We start from the raw sequence: 22,925 nt of genomic DNA on the forward strand, positions 1-22,925 counted from the left end.
ATCTCTATGAACAGATAAATCATCCCTTCTTCCCTCCTCATCTATTGATAGAGATGGAATGTGCTGTCTACGCCCTGGGGGGTGGGGGTGGGGGGTGTTTGGCCGAGACGGGACACCAGGGGAGGGGGGGGGGGTTCGCTGATGGGAAAAGGCACAATGGTATGTGGCGACACGCTCATGTTTAACCACAAATGGCCCCCCCAACACTGGTTCTCACAAGCCTGCTCCATTACTCATCACTTCGGCTCTCAAAAGAGCTCATTGCACTCTCTCTTCTAAGCACCTCTGTAAAGCCCCCACCCCCACCCCCCACCCTTCAACCTCAAAGTAACCCTTTTGTTAGAGTGAAGGTTGTCGGTTGTGCAGAATGATTCAGTGGCATAAGGCAAAAAACAAAAACCCTAACCCTGACCCCATTCGGGCAGAGAGGGCCGTGCCCTCTGGTAAACAGGGCACTGGGAACACAGAGGGACAAACAGGGACAACGATGGACCGGGCATCTGGAAGGCACGGCACAGCGACACATGGATTTTGTAACAAGCACCTAAACTGGTATCATTTAAAGCAATCTTTGTTCGACCAGATGATAGATACACCCCACCCCACCTCCACCCCAGTGCACACCACCGGGGTGACTCCTGGACTGCAGAGATGCTGGAAAGAGTGAGATCAGAGCTGAAACATTTCACAGGCCTGGTGGATTTCCATGTTTAAAGCTGTGGCGTGTTTATGTCTCCTGTCTGGTAGTTGGGCTGGGCTACAATACAGCCAGCGTTTGGGAATAAGGCTTTGGTGAAGCAGTCCCACTGGTTTGGCCCTGGCCCGTCTCCCAGTTCAGATGACACAGCTGAAACATGCCAAAACAGGGCTAAATTTGCTAATAGCCAATATATTATTTGCTTGTTGACAGCTAAAATGTAATAAATTTCATGTTAGAAATAGAATTAAACATTAACTGCTGAGGGTGGGAAAAAACATGATGCAGCATTTACATTTAGAAAATACTGAAAGTCAACTGTCCTCACAAATAAATCTCCTTCAGTGTGACGGATTAAAAAGAATCAACTGGTATTTAATTGGTTCATTGGTTACCTCGTCAGTTAGGGTAGAAGGTTCCCATGATTTTAAAATAATTTTTCCTGAGAAATAAATCACTCTTTGTGGGATTTCTCACCAAGAACTGCAGATAATTAATCATCTATTCTTTTTTTATGATGTTGGATTGTTGGATGTCAGGAAGCAAATATATCATCCTTCCCAAGGATATTGATATTAGAGACTAGTGCCTTAAGCTCATTTTTTATGAATTACTGGAGCATTTTAATCACAATCTTATCACTCAGAAAACAGTCAGCCAATCAGAAGAGAGGCTCATAGACTGACAAAAAATGCCCCGTTCTTGCCAGAGCTCCAGAGAGAAGCGTGAGAGAGGAGAAGTTTAACTATATTAAGATTTTTTATGGTTCTTAAAACCACAAATATATCTTCTTATGGATATCAAGACTTTAAGTGTTAGCTGCGACTTTAGCATGAAAAGAATCCAGAAGATAAAGCTGCAGGCTGTGTCTGTCTTTCAGTAATCATGACACACAATCACACAACCACACATGCTTATATTTCTGCAGTCTCAGGAAATGTGCCCAAAGGAAATACCAGGGTCTGAGTTCCTAATATTCACTGTAACAATACTTGTCAACTTCCCTGCGTCTCTGCTACATTGGACCAATGCATATGCTAATGCTTTACTGTACAGTATCTTAAATATTGAATGAAAGTGACAGTATCTTAAAAGTAAGAACATGAGCCCGAAAGCCTGCATCTTCTTTGGTCAGCGAAACAACATCTAAACAAGTGGACTACTTGCAAACTAACAACACGAGACTTCACTATTGAATCTATGGGTCATTCGACTGTACGAGCCACCATCCAACCTTTCTCTGTCTTACTAACAACATCTCCTTCCCTGAGACTGGCATGTGACGCTACAGGATCTAGTGAATGAAGCTCAATGAGGCTGACAAGCGCTACCCCCTTCAGCCCCGCTGCCGCTGCCCTCGACACAGTTTGGTGAAGGTTAGATCTACAGGCCTGTCAATCAAGTGACACAAGCACTTGCCGCAGATGAGCCGTGATGCTCTTGCTGGTCGGCTCTGTCCGCCACGTCTTGACCTCCGTAGTGTTCCTCTGCCGGTTTTCTGCTGGTGCTCAGACTGAAGTTAGAAATTAGGATGGCAGACGTGTCTGTGAGAAGCTCACCAAATGAACAGAGTGTGGTTTCAGAAGTTCTCCACAGTTTGATGTGTTGGCTGTGTGACACTGAAACACAGGCACGTGATCAGAGAGCTGATGAACTTTTTCTGTTTTGTGTGAAATAAAGTACCTCCAAAAATATGCTTCTCTAGTTAACTTCAATCTAAAAGCATAATTCATTCTTATTTGGTACCAGAGTGTGAAGTATACAATGACAATCATTGTTGTCAACTTTTTCAACCCAGTACAGTGCAGGCGCGTGCTTCAGTGAACTGAAGTATTACAGTCCTTACAGTATCTTGCTTATTTAACTACAGATGTCAAATAAATGTGGTGAAGTAAAAAGTATACTTTACTATACTTTCTAAATGTAGGAGTGGAAGTATAATGTAGCATAAAATGGAAATACTTAAGTAAAGTACAAGTACCAAATTGTACTTAGCTACGGTACTTACAGTAAATGTGCTTGGTTACTTCCCCCCACTGCTAGTACAATTACTTAGTCTCCACGTGTATTTTAATATTGTTCAATTACCCAACCAGGTAAAACTCCTGAATTCCTGAGTGAAAACAGAGAAGGTTTCTATTATAAAAGCCAATATCAAAAAGGTAAAAGACTAACTAAACCACCACAGACACTAAAGACTATTAAAATTAAATAATAAACTCTATATTAATGCCAAAACTCTACAAGAACTAATTCTCAATTGTCTCACTGCTCATGATTGAGCTCATCTAAAATAGATGATATATGACAATTTATATGGGCATTGTAATATCAAGTTAACTTTGGAAATGAAAGGGCTAGCTAACATTAGTTAGCTAAATAAAACGTAAAGCAAACATTAGAAACTATGTCACATTAATTAGCTAAACTGTAACATAAGGCTAAAGTTAGAAACCAGCTAACATTAGCTTTCATTCATAGATAGTTGACACAATCTAATTCAGAAACTAACGGTAAGAAAGTAAAAAGTATTAAACATGCTAGATAGTTAGCTACTGCTACATTTACCTACAAATGTCTGCGCAACACATGGCAACTTAGACTTAAGGACGCTAGGCTCTGAGGCAAGCAGACGAGGCGTTCAACTAACGTAAAGGTTAAGAAATGGTATGGTCCACTTTAGGGGAGTCTTACAGGCAAACTGTTGTTTCACGTCTTTTGGGGGTTCAAAATCTTTATCAGGGTTAGGCCCCCCCCCAGTGCCATCCGTAATCGAACCCTCTTGGGACGGATTAAAATATAATAGGTTAGAATGAGACAACTTGGGTCAATTTAACACAACACTGACAAATCCATAGCGACTGAAATCTGTCCATTTGCTGTTAGGAACACTTTTGTAACCAGTAGGCTTTCACTGTCAAAACTCCAGGGAAGTGACCTTTTTTTATTGTTTCTGACAGCAGTTTGAGTGGTGTGTGTGTTAGGAATAAATACAAGAAGAGCAGAATACTTAACACAAGAAGCAATAACCGCCATGGCTGTACAGACAAACAAAGGAGCGCATACAGAAACTCTGAAGTCCATCAACAGAGAATCCAAGGACAAAGACAGCAGTAGCGCCCACACACTTTGATTGACAATTGATCTTTGTAAAGTGCAGTGCAGAAACGCCACAGCAATGAGCACTAAGCACCAAACACTGACAGACAAAAACCTATAGAAAATGCAGAGCTCCACACTTGATACCTTCTACTTTAAAGAGTCTCCTGCACCCGCTGAACTGTTTGAACGTCCAGAACTGTGACTGTATTTCTCACCCAGAGGCCTCCTGCATCTCCCATCCTGCTAATGACAGATGGAGCTATGTGCAGTTATCTCCTGAAGCCTTCAGCCTTTGTCAATGAAAGGCACCCTGGGGAGAGCAGAGACCAACTGAGGGGCAGCGATGAGTCACAGTGGCTTCCACGTCCGGAAGCTTCCCGTAAGACTTGCAAACAGCCGGGGACGACTCCTCTGAAGTAACGAGGGAGGAGGATTCAGAGATCAAAAAGACATTTAATTGGACCAATTAGAGCGCTAACATCTTTGATCCATCTACAGTGCTTTGTCTTAATCCTCTTTCACCCTTTTGTGTATAACACTGATCAACAAGATTATGCGCCAGCAGAGGACTGGGCCTAACATCTGGGTTGCTAAACAGCAGCTGGTGAAGCATGTGCAGTCCATTAAAACATGGTGATGTGGCAGTTTTCTCATTGTGTCATGCTGACCCAGAGCTTGAAGAGCTGAGGAATGCAGTGCTCAGGAGGTATTCCCTTACCTTGGGAATCATGCAATTGGTCCTTACATGTCTCCAGTCATAGGACAAGACTGGGAATAATTTGACCGTACAGCTGTAATGTCTGGTTTAGACAGGACTGTCTACCTCTCGCCCTACACAGTGGACCTCCCGGAGCAGTGGAAACCAAGGCCACCCAAGTCCTGCTGGGACTAGAAGGCACTGGGTGTGTGTGTGTGTGTGTGTGTGTGTGTGCCGTAGCCTCATCTAACTGTCCACACAAAACAGCCGAGGCTCTGATCTCAGCGAGGGAAGCCTGCACTCAATTTAAGACAAAAGAGAGACAAACGGATACAGCAAGAGGAATGGGGAAGACCCACAATAGATGAGTGGATTTGCTTTGTTATTCATCCAGATTCTCGACCCTGACTCAGCCCATAATTGCTTGTGCTGTGTAAAATGTTTTATTCAGGCAGTCGCAGGAGGAGCAGATGATGAAATAGTTACAGTCAGGAGGAAGCCAAATGATTTAGCAGCCATGTTGGCAATTCATGAACCCAGCTCGATCAATCAATCAGAAATATTGCATCTGTGAAGAAACGCATCTGAACGGTAAAAAGGTGGATTGTGTCTGATTAGTTGCCCGTCATGCCACCCGCGGCACCCAGCTGTACAGTAGCTAAAATAGCGAGAAACCACAAGTGACTCATTGTGTTGATATCGAAGAAATCGCAGCCGAATGTACGGCTTCAACTCACAGTCCGATATCAGTGAAAACGGAGAGTAACAGCAAAAAAAAAAACCCCAGTCTTTCAAAAAAGACATCTGTCACTACTGCTACACAGAGAGAGAAAAACAACACAATCAAAGCAGAAATAAAAGAAGTGGTAGAGTGATTATAACTAAGAGGCTTGAGTTACTAGAACAGCCTCAGAGAAGTGAATAATGATCTTGATAACAACCTGTTGTTTTTTCCTCTCTCCAGTAAAAAAGAAAGGGGCTTACTGGAAGAGGGATTATGATGTCCAAAAGAGTTAAACACTCCAGAATTTATGGGCCCATCAAAGAACAGGAGGGGTGGGGTGAGAGTGCGTGTGTGTGTGTGTGTCTAAGCGGGGGGACATGCAACAGGCCCGACCACAGCTTTCTGCTGACTGATGCAGACCCAAGAGGTGAGTCATGGGAGAGGAAGGGGGGGAGGATAGGGGTGGTGGGTAAGTCCTCCTGGGGGCTATTGGGAAGCAGGGAGAGTTAAGACAGTGAATAAGCAAAGTTATGTCTGACTGTTCCGAAACGCGGGGGCACGACGAAGGTCACACACCGTTTAAAAAAGCGAGCCCTTTGTTCTTGAAATGCCAAAGTGACCTTGGATAATAACAAGTAGATGCTGCTGTTTACTTCAGCTGCAGTTTCTCAGGAGTGCTTCTTCTTCTTTTTTCTCTGTATTACACACACTCCTCACTTTCACAATACCTGCTGTGGGTTTCATGTAAAGCTAAGACCGCATGCTTGTAATTGCTTCACTCCAGTTTTTACTATACTGCATGATGACCGGCTTTTGGAAATTATGGCACAATAAAAGTCCCGTAGGGGAACTATTCAGTAAAAGAATCCATTACACAAACAATCAGAAAGGTTTAATCGAACCCGGTATTAACAAAGAGGTGATTAACACCTCAGTGTGATGACGCATTTGGTCGGTAGAACACAGGCCCCACAAAACCCGCAGAGACAGGATACGCAAACATCTAGCTGAGGCTCCTGTGACGAAAACAAGCCACAGAGGCCGGGTGTGAAATGAGTCAAGTGACGCTGGCCTCCTTTAAAGATTAGAATCAGGGAGGGGAAACAGCTGGTGGTCACCACATCCCCAAGTGTTCTTAAAGTGTTCCACTTGAGCAACAGACATATCTGGAGCCCAACTAGTGCTAGAAGTGCAATGATGAATGGGCAGATAAAAAGTTATGTGTGACAGTGTTTTATTATGGCACAGTAGTAACAGACGAATCTAAGGATTTTCTGTGAAAATTGCTGGAAAGGGCATTTCTTTGAAGGTCCCACATTTTACACTTTCCCTGCATTTTATTTGAAGTGTTGATCCATTAGAAGATATATTTGTGGTTTTAAGAACCAAAAACCATCTCAATGTAGTTTTACTTCTCCTCTCTCAGGCTTCTCTCTGGAGCTCTAGTAACAACAGGTCGGTGAGCCAATCACAAGAGAGGAGCCTCTGAGACTCTCCTGTGTTCTGAGTGATTGAATAATAATATCGCAGACTTCAGGTAAAACACTCAACAACCTAGTCCTGCAAAGTTGGATGGCGGGTCCGTATGGGCTGGGTGTGAGGCATGGCTGAGGGTGGTGACTGCTGTGTTGTGACATCACAAAGTTACAGAAGTCCTGACGGCTGGTTTTAAGGCTCAGTCTCTGAATACAGGCTGTGTGCATTTCTCTGTGGACTGAGGCTTTGATACTTTCACAGTATTAATATAGAACCTACACCTGCTTTATAATCAAACAACACATGGACAACTTCCTTTATATAATATGGAACCTATAAGACATATCATTACCACTTGAAGATATGACATTAAATACTAAATCATAAAAAGCAGTGCAAAGCAATAAAAAAAAAAAATAGTAAAGGAAGTTACTTATCCCCTGCATTCTCAGGTTCCATATTTGACAATTTGCTGATTTTCTCTTTTATATTATAATAATATGAATAGAGGCTGAATATATCTTTTTTCTGACATTCTAAAGACTAAATAATTAATCAAATAATTAAAAAATTTGTTAAGAAATTAACTGATAATGAAAGAAAGTCTGAGAGTCTAAAGGTAAATGCCAAGGTCACCATGCTAACATGCTAACATGCTCACATTGACAATGACAAACATGCTGACATTAAAATCAATAACATCTGCTATTTAGAAATAAACACAACGTAGAGCTGAGGCTGGTGGTGCTGTTATTATTCTCCACTGCAGTGGGACTGTGTGGCATTTTTACTTACTATTGGACTTAAATGATTAATAGTTGATCAAAATATTTGGATATTTCTGTTGATCAACTCATTGACTTATTATTTCAGCTTTAAGCCAAAATATTTGACCTGATTAAAAATTTGACCCTAGGATGGCTGTAGATGAAAAGTTAACGGCTCACCAAAGTGATAGTGATTCATCACTAGGTGAGGTGAACATGAAAGTGTGACCCAGGTTTTACACAATAGCTGTCTAGACATAACACTAAAAAAACAAAAAACAAATGCCAAACTAATGAAATGTCTGGGGAACATCAGAGTCAGTATGATTTAACCTACTATAGATGTCTGTACATCATTTAATAACAATCCATCTGGTAGTTGTTGAGATATTTGTCTGGACCAAAACAAACAAAAGACAAAGACATCACCTTGGGCTTTTGGAGATTGTGATCTTTTTTTGATTATTTTTTTATCGCCATTTCTGCTTTATATTCATAGCGACAGTGGAGATTGACAGGAAAGTCGGGGAAGAGAGAGAGAGAGAACGACATGCAGCAAAGGGCCTGGGCTGGACTCGAACGTGTGCCGCTGCGGTAAGGACTCAGCATTAGCACATGGTACACGCTCTACCAGGTTAGTTACCGGGACGCCTCAGGGTTTTTTTTCTTGTTTTTTTTCCCATTGCTTTCTGATATTTTATGAACTAACATGAAACAAAACATCATTGAAAAATATAAAATATAATTTAATATAATATAAATATGAGATTATATAAATACATATACAGTATTTGTGACATTCTTACCGTGGTGTCCACTGCTGTGACAGGAGGGGCAGGAACATGTTTTAGGGTCAGCTCCTGTGCCTTGAGCACCACACATCCTTGAGGTCCCAAAGTGATGATGACCGACCCACAGCCTCGCTTCAGCAGCTCCTGACTGGCCCAATGTGCTTCCTCCACATTAGCTACGGAGGAACCAGTCAGCAGCTCAGCCTGTATGGAGAAATGCAGGGGTTTAAGTCATTGGGAACATAATGTATAATCATATACACAACACACTCTCCATTTAAACATTTATCTCATTTAGCATAAGATGATAATGGCACACTATTTCTTTGACATTTTCTTCTAAACCAGGGTTTTTTTTTTTCTCGTTCCTGGGTCAGGGAGCCACGTTAATCAGAGGTTAGAATTAAAATTAAAGATAGAGCAAAACCAACACTGGTGTGGGATAATGGGTGGATAAATAAAGAACTGCATTATGGGAATTCCCCAAGGCAAAAACCCAGTTCTAAGGGCTGTGTGAAACACACAAGATATCAAAGCAATGGCTTCAGTTTTAAATTTTTAAAAAAATCAAAACTAATAGTTTGTTGTACACGGTCCAGTACAACCATTTATAGTCTAACGACCCCTAATTAGTAGCCTATTACAAGTCCATTGCTTACCTGCTATCCTTCACTGTTTTGTATTAGCAGTTCTGGCATGAGTCAACTGACAGTGGTCAGACAGACTCATAAAACACGTTAAGTCGGTGAAGGATTTGTGGATGTGTGAGCAGTCTGCGGGCCAAACATTTTCAAAAGAGTAGATCCTCTGACTGCGCTGCTTCATCTGGCTCCAGAATGACTAAACGGTGACAAAGCAGGACTCTACAGCTGAGGTTTGAAGAACTTCAAGGAAACTAAGAACCACAGCCGGTCTCTCCAGAGTAACTGGCAGCCCTCATAAAGATCCACACGATATTATTTTCTGGAGTTGTTTATTTTCAAGAGAATAGTGACGGAAATCTTTATGACATTAAATAGTATTACATACAGTTTTTATATTTGTGTCTAAATATTTTTACTATTCACATCAGTTTTTATTATATTACTTGCTGTTAATTGTTATGAGCTTATAAGTTTTAAAATTTTATTTTTGTATTTTACTCAATTCAGTTTCAATGTACTAAACTGCTAAACCAAACTGCTGCATTTTACCATTAAGCACAAAATGCTTTCTGTACATACAAAGTACAAAACACTCATAGACATCTTATATTTGCACAAGTGTCTATGTTTTCACCAAGAACCACTGAATTAATTTCACATAGAAATAATGCAACTAGTGTTAACAAGTACTTGTCCTCATTTAAACAACATTTCTCTGGTGAGCAGCATCACAACATAACACATTTCTAGCTACTTCACCACCTGCATATTAAATAGGCGAAAGAGGAAAAAAAGGAAAATGCAGCATTATTTCTTTCCTTTTGATTATTGTCAAAATGTTATACTGTATTGTGTGTCTGGTGTAAATTGGTGTAAAGACAAACTGATGCAGTTAAATACACTGACTATCATCTTTCTGTCCTGCATGAATCTAACTTCATTACTTACTGTAATGTTGAGCCTTATGAATAAAATGAAAAATCATTTACACTTTATCATTTCAAATACTGACTTTGTTATATTTGATACATATTGGCTTTGTTGTGTAATCATGAGGGAATGAGCACAGCATATTTTTGATGAGAATTAGTTACTAAATAAAGCAAGATTTTATCTTAAAATGCAACAATTATTACATTTTTTTAATAAAGTATAAACTGGTTGTGATGCTCCGATAAAGTGACCGGATGAAATATTATCTATTTTCTTTTCATTTTCATTGTATGTGCTCTGTGAGATTTTGAAGGCCAAAGTCTGGAGTACAGCAGTTTGTGTTAAGAGAACTGCAAAATGAAATGTTCTGAATATTCAGTCAAACTAATTGTTTGAAAAAAAAAAAAAATGTATCATGTATAATATAGTATTATTTTTCCTATCTGACCATTTATATTTTCACTCTAACTCTCCCTCTTCTCAGCGCTTACAGACCTCCGCATGTATTGACAGACACAACCCTCCACAAACTCAATACTCAATATGTGGTAGAACATTTTGTTTGTCCCTTGTCTCTTATTGTTAACAGACATGGTCACTGAATGTACACTTGTGTTTTGCTATATTAATTTGTCTTCATAGTTTTGTTCATCATAAATATTTCATCACTGTATTGCACTAATAAAACTAGATAATACTGAAGTCATAAAAACAATGCTGTAATGGGACGAATGGAAATCAAAGTTATCTCTTATGTTTTCCCTAATCAACTAAAAACAAATGAAACATACTGTGACTTCTATTTTGAACTTTCCCTTTAATTTCCTGCCATAATTACAGATACAAAATAAGCCTGCTCTATAGATACTGACAATGACATAAACATACAAGCATAAAAAGTGGCACCACGTTTCTTGTTGCTGCTGTCATGCTCCTATTAAAGTTGTGTGAGACCCTTTCAGACCAGTGGATGACAAAATGTGGATCCATTTTGGCTGGTGAGGTCCTGAGGTCGACATCAAAGATAATTCCCCTCACTATAAAGCACTTCAGCTTAGTATGTGGGCAGAGGATCAAAGAGTACCTGCACTTTGTCATCCTTAAGCCCCCCTATCACCCTCCCTCACCCCTCAGCCCGAGCATGTTACAGTGAGACCACACACAAACACACACACCTGTACAGAATGTGTGCCAGCTATAACCGCACATGAGAAGGTCAAGATACGACTGACACCAGTGCTGAATAGGGGTCTGAGGTTGTGACCCCACCCTTGCTTTTGCGATCTGTCAAGGCGAACAATGACCTTGGACAGTTCAAAAATAAACCGCAGAGTGTATCCTCCGTGCTTTAAGAGCCCGCAGCCACCCCGGAGCTGTCGGATGCCAAAAGAGAAAAAGAGCTGTTTTGTTAGTCATCAGCTTCACACCAGGGCAGGGAATCAATCTACCTCCCTCTGTGTACAAGAATATGAGAAAGTTGAATTATGTGTCTCTTGCTGTCTGTGTGTGTGTGTGTGTGTGTGTGTGTGTGTGCATATCTCACACACACACTTATTTTTTAAAGCATAAAGCCGTTGGCATGCTGGGTGTGTTCGGAATGTATATAATTATTTTGCATATTTATATTTTTGACCGAGCATTTTCGTATTTGCTTTGCACAGTGTTTAGATCTGAATTTCCAGTTGTTCATGTCACTGACAGTCAACAGTAAAGCTTTCTCCTGTAAATGAGAAACATTATTTTGTATTGGTACTTTTTGAGGCTTTTTCTAATTATTTAGATTAGATTTTCTTTACTGGTCACTTCTAGGCATTTACATACATAAAAACAAAATAACGTTCCACTCTAAAAACACAAGACAAACAAAGTCAAGTGCAATAGTCAATAAATAGAATAAATAAGAATAAATACGGTTGATAATGCACAATAAAATATGTGTAGACCTAAAATTTAATTCACATAAAACAGTTCATATTAGGTTGAAAAGTTACTATGTCTTGACCAAAGGCTTTTACGTTGCTATATTGTATTTGCATGCATTTACTAATGACAAATGTTACCAGGTCTTTATTAGCATTGAATCATAAATTGAGTATGAAAGTGCGCAGAATGATGTAATTTTTCTTATGTGACATGAATGGTAGTTAAATCATTTCCAAAATGCATAAAGGGCTGAACAATTAATCGAGATATTACTGAATCACATTGTGGTCTCGATCTACAAATCATCCTCTCCAGATTTAAGGACACATGTTTGTTTGGTACAGACCCAACAAAAATCACATCATCATCATTTTCATGTTTCTTTTTTTTTTTTAAGATTAGGTCAAATCCATACAGGTAGAAAGAAAACAGACGCGATGTCAACTTTCTTTCTTTTCCAGAACAATGAAAACAAGTCTAACCAATGAAGGTTATACTTGAATTCAGTCCCTACCCTGGTACACTGAGTCACTGGGAGCCGCCTCACATGTTGTCTTTGCACTGACTCTGGTACAAAAGCTTTAGGTTCTTCATGTCAAATGAAGCACGGACTGTTCCGTCAATACAATACTGACCGTCTGTGTTACAAAACAGTCTATTCAAATTAACATCTCATGTTTTTGAACTTCTTTTCTCAAGTTCAGTGAACTCAACTCAGTGATTCATTTTGCATTTTTAAAACTCGGAAAATGGTGTTGCAACTAGGTTCCGTCAACTCACATTTTTAAGGCGGCCGGGGAACTTAGGTTTCTAGGTTGAACAAGCTTAAAATGATTTACAGTGTTTTTAATAATGCAGCCATGGTAATAAAGGTTCTTTGTTTTTTTAATGAAGCAGTGACTCTTGATTAATAATGGAGAGATCCAGAATGAATTTAACTGCACTAAATCAAAAAATGCCTGTTAACTCCCTTTCAGTGCATTGTATTTACAATACTGTACGTAAAGCAGATTTATTATCTATTTCTAATTTTACTTCTACTTCAAATTTCAATCAGAGTACCAATACCTTTGGGATACCTGTGGGATATTTTAGTGCTCTTTCCACATGTGAATGCTGCATAATGTATAACATGACTATACCTCCATGACCTGACACTGTTTAAAAAAAAAAAGGAAAGAAGAAAAGACATGTTGCGCTTTCGTCAACTCTCCCTTTCATGTCCCCACACCTGGCTACAGCTCCTCTCCGCCCTGCACCACCACATCAAATAGAGGCTCCCAGGCATCCACTTTATCCCCGAGGGGGCGGCTGACTCAGCCACAGAGCACATCTGCCCTGTTGTTTTTACTACGATTCCCATCTATTCCTGCCCCTCCGTCGCTCATCTTTCGTCACTTGACAGACAAGACGCAAGGTGCCATGACACCAGTTTTTACTGTAAAAGGGTGGAGAGATACTTACTCCCCTCTTCATACCAGAGAGTTTACATGTGCGGCTAAAGGCTACAGTGGGATTATTGATGTGCCGGTGGGGGTCATGACCCAGAAGGTAGAGTTGACTGGCTGTGAAAAGGTGTGTATATGTGTGGGCGCTCACAACATCTCAAACCTCTGATCTTTTCCTTTCACAGAAGAGAAGAAATATTTCTACCTGTGTCTGACTCCAAGCTGCACAACAAGTCTCCCAGTGTTACTGAGTGGTGATTGGACACGTTTTTAAATGCAGCATCTGTTGATTTTAACAAACGGGTTATTTGACCTATCGGGTCTGTACTGCTCTTTACTGGATTTGGAAAGATTACACCTTCAACCTGAGCCAGAGTTACATCACACAGCTTTACTTTTACCAAACTTATGGTTTAGTCTTCACCCTAAAAACTCTTTTCTCTAAGTGAATTTGTCTGAAAATACAAACAAGGAAGATACGCAGGGTTATGTTGGGATGAAATAACAGTCTGACCGTAGAGTTTTCCTTCACATTATACTAGGACTAGCTAGCTTCACACTGAAATAAAAGAACAATGCTGTTCCATGTCTTTTACATGGATCATCACCCGGTGACGATGCCGACTTTTTGCCTGAAACTTGCAGCATCACATATGGAGCTTTTTCAAGCAACTCATGGAGCTAATGTTAGCTTAATTAGCTCAAAATCTGCTAGCAAACATTGTCATATAAGCAAAATCAACGCTCGCTGGCTAAAAATGAGAAGCCTGCTTTTGTGCACCTCTGTGCAAAAAACAAACTAACTCAGAATTCATTGTTTCAAAAAATTACTGAGCTCTTTGATGGTAAAATCTGCCACTGTTGTCACTGTAAACTGCATATGTGTGCATAAGAAGAGACTGTTTAGTCAATGATATACCTGCAATTTGGCTGTGCAGGACTGGTTTCAGTTTCCTCGTTGCTTCCTTGTAAATGTGAGCATGTGCATGTGTGAGAAAGGCAGAGGTATTGTGTGAGGACGCATGAATGCTGCTGTGATAAACACTGTGAGCTGCGTGTGAGTGTGTGTGTGTGTGTGTGTGTGTGTGTGTTGTGTGTGTGTGTGTGTGTGTTTGTGTGTGTGTGTGTGTGTGTGTGATTCATCACCTCAGACTCATTACAGCAAAACACATCAGAGGCTCTGTAGAAATCTGGATCCAAGTCAGGGATGGCCGGTGCCGGGTTGAATATCGTCTTTACTGCAACAACAAAACCATTTTATTGACCACAGTTTTATCATATCATCATCATCATCATCATCATCATAATCTACAAGGCACTCGGTACCACATGCAGTCATTAACAAGAGCTCAACAGATAGACCTGTTCTCAATGATGAACCCAGTTAACAGCTGTCAGTTTTGCTTTTAAAGTGATGCATTTTTGACAACGTCCCTCAGTGGCAATTGTGTGGTGTTTCTTTTCCATTTGCTAAGCTTCACTGTCAAGGTCTGGAATTACCTTAATTAAACTTGCGACGGGAACAAAGGCTAGTGGGCTACGACTGGGGATTGCTCTCGCAGGCAAAGCTCAAGTGGATAAGCTGCTATAAAAAGACACCTTTTAAACGATTAAATTAGCACTCCCTGGAAAATAACACTACAGGAAAAAAAAAAAAAAAACGGCTGGAAACATCCTCACATCCTGTAGCTTTCTGTGGTACACTGTAACCCCTCAGTTCCAGAATTGTGTGTGTGTGTGTGTGTGGAGATGATAAAACATGAGGCACATAACCCCATATATGTGTGTCAGTGTGTGGGTGAGATGAGTTGTGACCCTTTCTAAGGAGTGCGAGAGAGGGAGAGAGTGAGAGAGAGAGAGCAAGAGTGTTTGTCATAAGTAATCCTCTGTACGTGTTGCACATCACTGTCTTATGCATATTCATGAGCATGGAGCATTAATGCATCTAATACCATGATTTCTGTGTATGTGTGAGGATAAGCCCAGCTTGACGAAGCGATTAATTCTGATATCTGTGTACAAAATAAAGCCTCATGAAAGTGTGTGTGTGTGTGTGTGTGTGTGTGAGTGAAATATATGTTCAGCGTTGGTGACATCAAAGTCTGTTGTGCAAAAAGTGTGTGCCTAGTTGCTGTGTGTGTGTGTGTGTGTGTGTGTGTGTGTGTTTGCGTGGGCACATAAGAGAGCAGCTGCGTGGGTTTGTGCAGGGCTTTGGCCACCTGGCGCTTTGAGGTGGATACTGGGCTGCTCGCGAGTAAAAGTGGAAATAATGTCTCTCTCTCTGTTTTTAACACACACACTCATACTGTACTATATGTATACTCACATGAGCCAAGGCCATGTCATGAAAAAGTGACACTGGGTTCTTTCCAACTCCTCTTGCCTCTCTCTTTCTGTGTTAACTGATTTGCTTAGCGTTTTTCGTTTCCAAGACAAGTGCGACATCTCTGAAATGTGACGCCTCAGTTTTTCATAAAAGGAAGCTTCTCTGTCTTCCCCTTCGCCTCTCTTTAGCCTCCTCATCATCTCATCTTTCACTAGAAATGCTGTTTCAAATGCCTTATTCTTCTTCTTCCTTTTGCAATGGTTGATAGGATGATGAAACTTTACCAACAACAAGTAAGGGACACATGTTCCTGTGTTGCTCATCAAGCAGATGATAAGTTGCTCAGGGTCACAGTGTAAAATTAAGATATTAATATCATGTGTTTAATAGCATACTTGCTATCGTGCTCAAACACAAACAGAGTGCTCACTCAGTTTCATGTGCAGTGAGTTCAGTGAGTTCAGGGATCCTTAAAGAACAAGTCTGGCATTATTCTAGTTTTTTTTTGTTACTGTCAACAAAAACTAGGAAAAGACTCAAACAAAATGTTTTGTATGATGTTTTACAACTTCCATACTCTGTCTGTGACATTCAACTCCAAACCAAGCAGGAATCTGAAAAATGAAGCCAGTACCAAAAATTGCAGTTCCTAGGACGGCCACTTGAGGCTGGTTCCCAAACTGCTAAATGTTAAAATGTCCAACTTTACAGCAGAAATAAATGTGTTTACAGCCTGGTCCAAAAAACAGTTTTGGTCTTTATAGCTAATTTCCTCCTTCATGACAACTGTACAGGGGGTGAATTTTTATATAACGCACTCATTTAAATTTTATTACGGCTTTAAGTCATGTTTAATTGAGGAGGTACATTAAAAGCATTTATTGGATTTTCAGATTTGATGCCTTACTTTTTCAGTGAGTCTGAATGAAAAAATGAAGAAACATCTGTTGTACTATAGTGTAATTATTATGCTTCTACTATCTCTGCCCTGATGAAGAGGTCAAAACATGTCAGAGGTTTAAACCATTAATATACCCAACTAAACACTGATTTTTTTCTGCACCTGTTTTGTTCTGCCTTGCATTATATAACATTATATTGTATAAATAACATCTTTCATCTCACTTCAATACAAATTTAAAGCTCCATATTTTCCTCTTCACCTGTGTTGATGTATTGAAGTGTTGATCCATAAGAATATTTATTTGTGATTTTAAGAACCAAAAACCATCTCATCTCCTCTCTCAGGCTTCTCTCTGGAGCTCTAGTAACAACAGGTCGGTGAGCCAATCAGAAGAGAGGAGCCTCTGGGTCAAGGTGGGCGGGGCTTGAGGGCATGGCTGAAAGCGGTGACTGCTTTGTTGTGACATCACAAAGTTACAGAAGTCCTGACAGCTGGTTTTAAGGCTCAGTTTCTGAATACAGGCTGTGTGCATTTCTCTGTGGACTGAGCGCTTTGATACTTTCAAAGTATTTATATATAACCCAGACCTGCTTTATTATCAAACACATGGAAATATTGCTTTATATAATATGGGATCTTTAACACATATTCCTACCACTCACTTTTGCAACTCTCTTCGGCTCAGAGGAAAAGCATTCAGCAGTCTTTCCTCCTCTCCCTTGTCACATTCTTCAGCAGCACACATGAACATCAAATGTGGCGGCAAACAAGCACAACAACTGGACACAGGTAAACCCTGTGCTGATTCAAATAATTCACAAAACATATGTGGAGTAATTCACTGGCATTTACAGACAGCCATCAGTCGAAACGCACTAATGTACGTCATGTAAAAAGGATAAATACAGTATCATTGAATCATGTAAAAGACTTACTCATGCTCAGATTATTGTCAATAATCATATTATTATTTGTAGCCATGGACAGAACTGGTTGGAAGTCTGATGTTGACTTTCACTATCTGTTCCATTAGCTGCCATCTGTGGTGTGACAGCAGTGTATTTGTCAAGCGTATAACTTAACGGCTGATGTCAACTGGATAGACCCAGTGCTCATGAAGTATACATGCAATAAGACTGCTGAGGATGGAAGCTCATCAATATGCACACAAGAGCAGCTTGTGTGAAATCCCTGATACACAAGGATCTGCTGATGTAGATGTCACATTAACCAGCGTGTGGTGTCAGGTTGCTCTGTTTTGCTCTCCAGGTGTTACTGAAACCACAGCACATACACAAATACACACGCTCAGCTGCTGGGACAGATGTGGTAATACTGGGATGTGTGCATACTGAGTCATGTCTGGCTGATCGTGCATGCGTGTGTGTGTGTCATGACTCTGGGATTTTTTTACTCAGAGGTTCAAAGTCTGGTCGCACGTTTGCAGCCAGAAGAGTCCGGAAAGTAGAAAAATACAGAAGTTTGTTGCTGTGGTTTGATTCAGGAGGAAAGGTGGATAGAAAACAATGGCAGAGGGAAAACGGAATGAAGACAGAGATCACTCACACATGCTTACATGCACACACAAACACACATAAAAGAAATGAGTCATCAGTGAGTATGTGAAAGGGCTTTAAGAGGCTCTAATTGCATCTGGAGAGAAATATAAAAGCTTCTTGCTCAGACAAGGAGGAGGGGGAAGAAGACGGGGTGAAGACAGAGGAAGGAAGAAAGAGTGACGCTAAACCCGTCTATCATTTCCTTAGAATTCATTTAATTCCATTAACTTCCCTATATTAAATGGTATATGGCAATAAATTGCACCCCAATTTTTCCAGTTCTTATTGGAAGTAAACAGCTCAAATCCATTGTATAACCTTAAAGGTCCCATATTGTATAAAGGAAGATGTCCATGTGTTGTTTGATTATAAATCAGGTCTAGGTTCTATATTAATACTGTGAAAGTATCAAAGTTCTCAGTCCACAGAGAAATGCACACAGTCATAATTCAAAAACTGAGAGAGAAAACGAGCCGTCAGGACTTCTGTAACTTTCTGATGTCACAACAAAGCAGTCACTGCCCTCAGCCGTGCCCAAAGCCCCGCCCACCTGTACCTGCCATCCAACCATTTGGTTGAGTGCTTACCTGAAATCTGTTATATCTTTATTCGATCACTCAGAAAACAGTCACTGTTCTACCTGTTGTTACTAGAGCTCCAGAGAGAAGCCGGAGAGAGAAGATTTAAAACTATAGTGAGATGGTTTTTGGTTCTTAAACCACAAATATATCTTCTTTACTTAAAAAAAACACAGGAAAAATATGGACCTTTAAAAGGTATAAAGGTAAGCAGTAAACTGGACTGTTTTAATGCTGGCTGGAACTCATTAATTTTATAGAAAAGAGGCCTTTTAGATATAAAGAAACTGGTTAACCTCCAGTTTTCTTGCAGCAGAAGTAAATGAAGCCTTGAAAGTTCATACAGACAATTTATACAGCGGCCCTGACTTTAGTTGATGACTTACAAACCCTCCGTCTATTCAAAGGCAGTGTTGGAACAAACTGTTATTAAACCCTCTGATGAATTATTAGGACAACACGGTACTGCAGGAAGTAGTGCTTTATACTTCAGTCAGAATGGTGAGGAAAAAAAGGTTGCTAAGGAAGGGAGACTGGTTGATCAGATCTTCATCCTACAGCAAGACAATGACCCAAAACATTAGAAGAACAGAACCAGACGGTGGCTTCACATGATGATGAGCAGCACAGTCGCCTAACTTAAACCATATGGAGCTGTTTTGTGATGAACTGAACAGAAGGTGAAAGTAAGGCAACATTCGTTTCGTCGAAAGTGTGTGTTCAGTGTGCGTCAGTTCAGGTGCTGAATGAGTCAAAAAATGTTGATTTAATTTAGTTCGATAAGAAGATCCAATGATTCTTTGTTTCTAAATTCTTCAGTTTTTTATTTGTTGAGACATTAAATTATATAAATTTAAATAACAGCTGGAACAGTTGACTGGTAGTGTATGTTTTCTTCTCTAATAATTACATGCAAGAAGAATAAACTCTTCTTGATAGGTTATCTTGACAAGTGTTTCTGAGAGCTGGCATCCACAGTACGTGTGGCTTGATGGTGACATTTGCGTAATTTGAGCGGCGCTTCACCCCCGCGTCATTAAATCCTCGCCGCCAAACCCATTAACACTCATTCTCTCCAGAGAACTGCGTTTACGCAATGCTCTGGTGCAGCAATGTTGAGGTGGCATCATTGCCAAGCGTCTTCACTCGCCTTGCCTCTCTCCTGGTGCCACATGCCAAGCCTAATCCCGTGGTACGATCAACACAGTGGGTGGGGGGGGGGGTTGGGTAAAGAGGGTGGCGCTCGGCGAGGCCATCTGGGTATCCCATCTGCAACACAGTTATGGCTGCGACTCTTTCGTTCTGGCGGCCTGCAGCGAGCGTTTACCAGCGACAGGGCCTGATGACAGGGGCGAGAGGCTCCCCAGACGTCTCGAATGACGTGGAAGGCTTCTAATAATAGGATGCTGTTAAAGATGATTATCTCAGTAACCTGGTTATCAAAAAAAGGTGGATAGAAGGAAGGGACAGAGGGAGGGTGGTGGTCTAAAATAGGACTTTGTTTATGCAGGAATACAAGGATCCTGTTGGCCTTTGGAAATGTGTACGGACATGGTGCTTGAATATGAGCAGTAGGGACACAACAACTACTCGTGAAAATATTTCACTCTTCCACTTCTCACTCTTAACTTGATGAAGGGATATGAGTCAGTGAGAAGCTTCTCTCTAAACAGTGCAGCAAAGAGTAAATGTGGTTTTCAAACAAAAACAGTCACATGACTGATTTCGAGGGGATCTTCTCATCTTCTCTACTGTATTTTTCTTTCCTAAAAAATGGCTTTGTCAGACTTTAAAAATGACAGATCGATAAATCAATAATTAAATAAAAGTTCAGTAATCTTAAGGTATGTGCAAGTTTCATGAAACCACATATCAAGTTGATATTTGTAAGTTTTCTCTGCCGCCAAAGGTGGTTTCTTGCCAGGAGCAGGTCGTGGTGACTGTCACTTGGCAAGAGCTTTGGACATTGTTGCACTTTCAAGACAAGAGGTTATAATACGCCCTCTGAGCAGCATTGCGGCTTCAGGGCGAGATTGGAAAGTGCTGAGACGGGCTCTGGCTAGCTGGTTAGCATGCTAGCTTCAGTAGAAGAAAAGACATTATAAGAGTTAACCCTGGTGTTAATGCTAATTCTAGCTGTGTAGCAATAGCAAAACTTAAAAAAAGCTCCTTCAAAGTGAATCTATGTACAGTCTCCTGAACAGCAATCATTGCAGCCACAAGTGGCAACTACTTAACTCAGTTGCTCTAAAATCACAATGAAGGCTGGAACAAACTGGATCACACCATTGTTTATTTGCAGCATTAGAAAACATGGTTTAAAAGTAGCACAAGTGGAGAGGACTCACAAAGTCAATAAACTTGTTCAGTATCGTCAGTTATCCAGCAACATATACTTAGGTTTCCCAAATTAGCCATAAGCTCCTGGTCATACCAGACCAAGTGAGGCTGTAGCAGCAAAATGATGAACTCAGCAATAGTGCATTTTATTGGTTAAGCATTGAACTTTTTACTTTAGATGTTTTAATGCTGGCTGGAACTGCATTCACTCAGCTCATGTAGGCTTAAAAGATGGCTGTAAAATGTTAGAATTTGCTCCCTCGCAGAAAACAGTAACTGCAGTCGGCTCGAATTCACACCACATGGAAGATACTAGTACTTTTCCAAAGTAAAAATCAATTCCAATTTTCCCAAAAGTAGAGCTAAATAAATCTCCGCTATCTTGCTTGACACTTTGGTCAGAACTGCTGCACCATAGCTTAGCCTGTGTACTTGCCTCCTTCTTGTGGTAGTTATTACTAACTGATCAGATGTTCTGTCACATCACTAAATGCGTGACAATAAATCCGAACCAAACTCCTATCCAGACATGTACGTTCAGCTGTTCTCACAAAAAGGGCATGTGTCAAGAGCTCAGACAAAGCAGCTTCCCTGGCCAAAGAGGAGTGGGCTCAACAGGGTCGTGCGTGAGGATTAAGGGAGAAGCAGTGTATATAATCATATTTTGGCAAAACTATGAAGGTTTGGAACATACTGAGCACACAGATGGCCAACAGAGAAGTGGGTTTTATTGCAGAAGTGGTTTGAAAAGTTTCTATGGATATTCTGATACTTTTTTGGACACATTTTCTTCCTCCATCATTATTAGGATCCATTGAATCCACACTGACCACAGCGCCTGTTCTCACTAATGGAACAAACTTCTTATATCCACCTTTCAAGCCCTCATGGGATAAGTGTTTCTAAAGAAAGATTTTACTTTGAGTACCACTTAAAGGTGGAATGTGTTTCAAATGTAAACAGAGGAGCACCTCCACCACGAAAAGTCAAAACATGATTTTAATCTGCTTCACTCTCAAATTGTTTGACAAACTAACAGAAAACTACAGTATATTTTATGATACAGTATATTTCAGTTATGGTCAGTTGATCACCCAAAATGACTTTTTATCTAAGTTTAACTCTTCTACTATATATGTAGGAAAATATCAGAAATTTCTATGGTCAAACAACAGACTGATTGAGTATTTAGAGACCACAGGTGGTAGAAATAAACACAGTTAATGAGATGCAAATGTAACCAACTGCTCTGTGTAGCAGCATTATAATTCTTTTTCAAAGTTTTATCATTTTTACTTAAAAAACAAACAAACAAAAAACTTTAAGGCTCCAGAAGGACCTGCACATGCACAATGGACACACCATCACATACAGACACTCACTGACCTTTGTTCCCCTGAGCCATGCGCAGTGCCTGCAAGGATGTCTGCGAACTGATCTCCAGCTGGCACACCAGCACTTTTGCATGGCTGATGGCTGGAAGAGCTTCCTGCAGCTCCTCACTGCCCAGCAGCATGTTGGCACCGGCCACGATCACAATGGCGTTCTCACCTGCCAGTGGACGCCACAAGAGACGTGTAAAAAATGCAGCCACCGTGTGATCACTGTGAGACTCATGGGAACTCTTAAGTCCATAATTAGATTTAAATTGAGGCTTTGTAATGTAAGAAACTGTGGTGACTTATTGTATAGTCAAATTTGTGTGTGTTATACAGCATGTGTAGGACAGACCAAGGATGGTTGTAACATTTTTGATATTTCTGTCCGTATCTTTTAAGCCAGTGCGTTCAAAATGTGCTCCTAAATGGTGTAGGTGTTATCTCTGCGTCACAAACAGAAAATCTACAAAAACAATGAGTGAAATGTCACAATTCACCAGTCCAGGTTAGTTGTAACATACTGAAAGCTTTTTATTCAACACTTAAATGACTTTTTAACATAATTGGTGTGTGTGTGTGTGTGTGTCCGTCCGTGAATGTGCAGTGTTGTCACAACTAACCAAGACTTGTAGCCATG

The 22,925-nt window shown here is 40.4% G+C and overlaps 1 protein-coding gene across 1 annotated transcript in view; it reads right to left on the reverse strand.

The window, feature by feature from the left end:
- The window catches only part of rbks (ribokinase), a 37,503-nt gene that overhangs the window by 1,532 nt on the left and 13,046 nt on the right, over positions 1–22,925 (reverse strand). Inside the window, exons 6-8 of the mRNA XM_056393986.1 lie at positions 22,296–22,460; positions 14,349–14,440; positions 8,270–8,458 (exon numbers count right to left, since the gene is read on the reverse strand). Of these exons, the coding sequence (XP_056249961.1) occupies positions 8,270–8,458; positions 14,349–14,440; positions 22,296–22,460 (446 nt within the window). The remainder of the gene's footprint in view (positions 1–8,269; positions 8,459–14,348; positions 14,441–22,295; positions 22,461–22,925) is intronic.

This window comes from Seriola aureovittata, chromosome 13 (genome assembly GCF_021018895.1).
Source record: "Seriola aureovittata isolate HTS-2021-v1 ecotype China chromosome 13, ASM2101889v1, whole genome shotgun sequence".
NCBI classification, from domain to species: Eukaryota; Metazoa; Chordata; class Actinopteri; order Carangiformes; family Carangidae; genus Seriola; species Seriola aureovittata.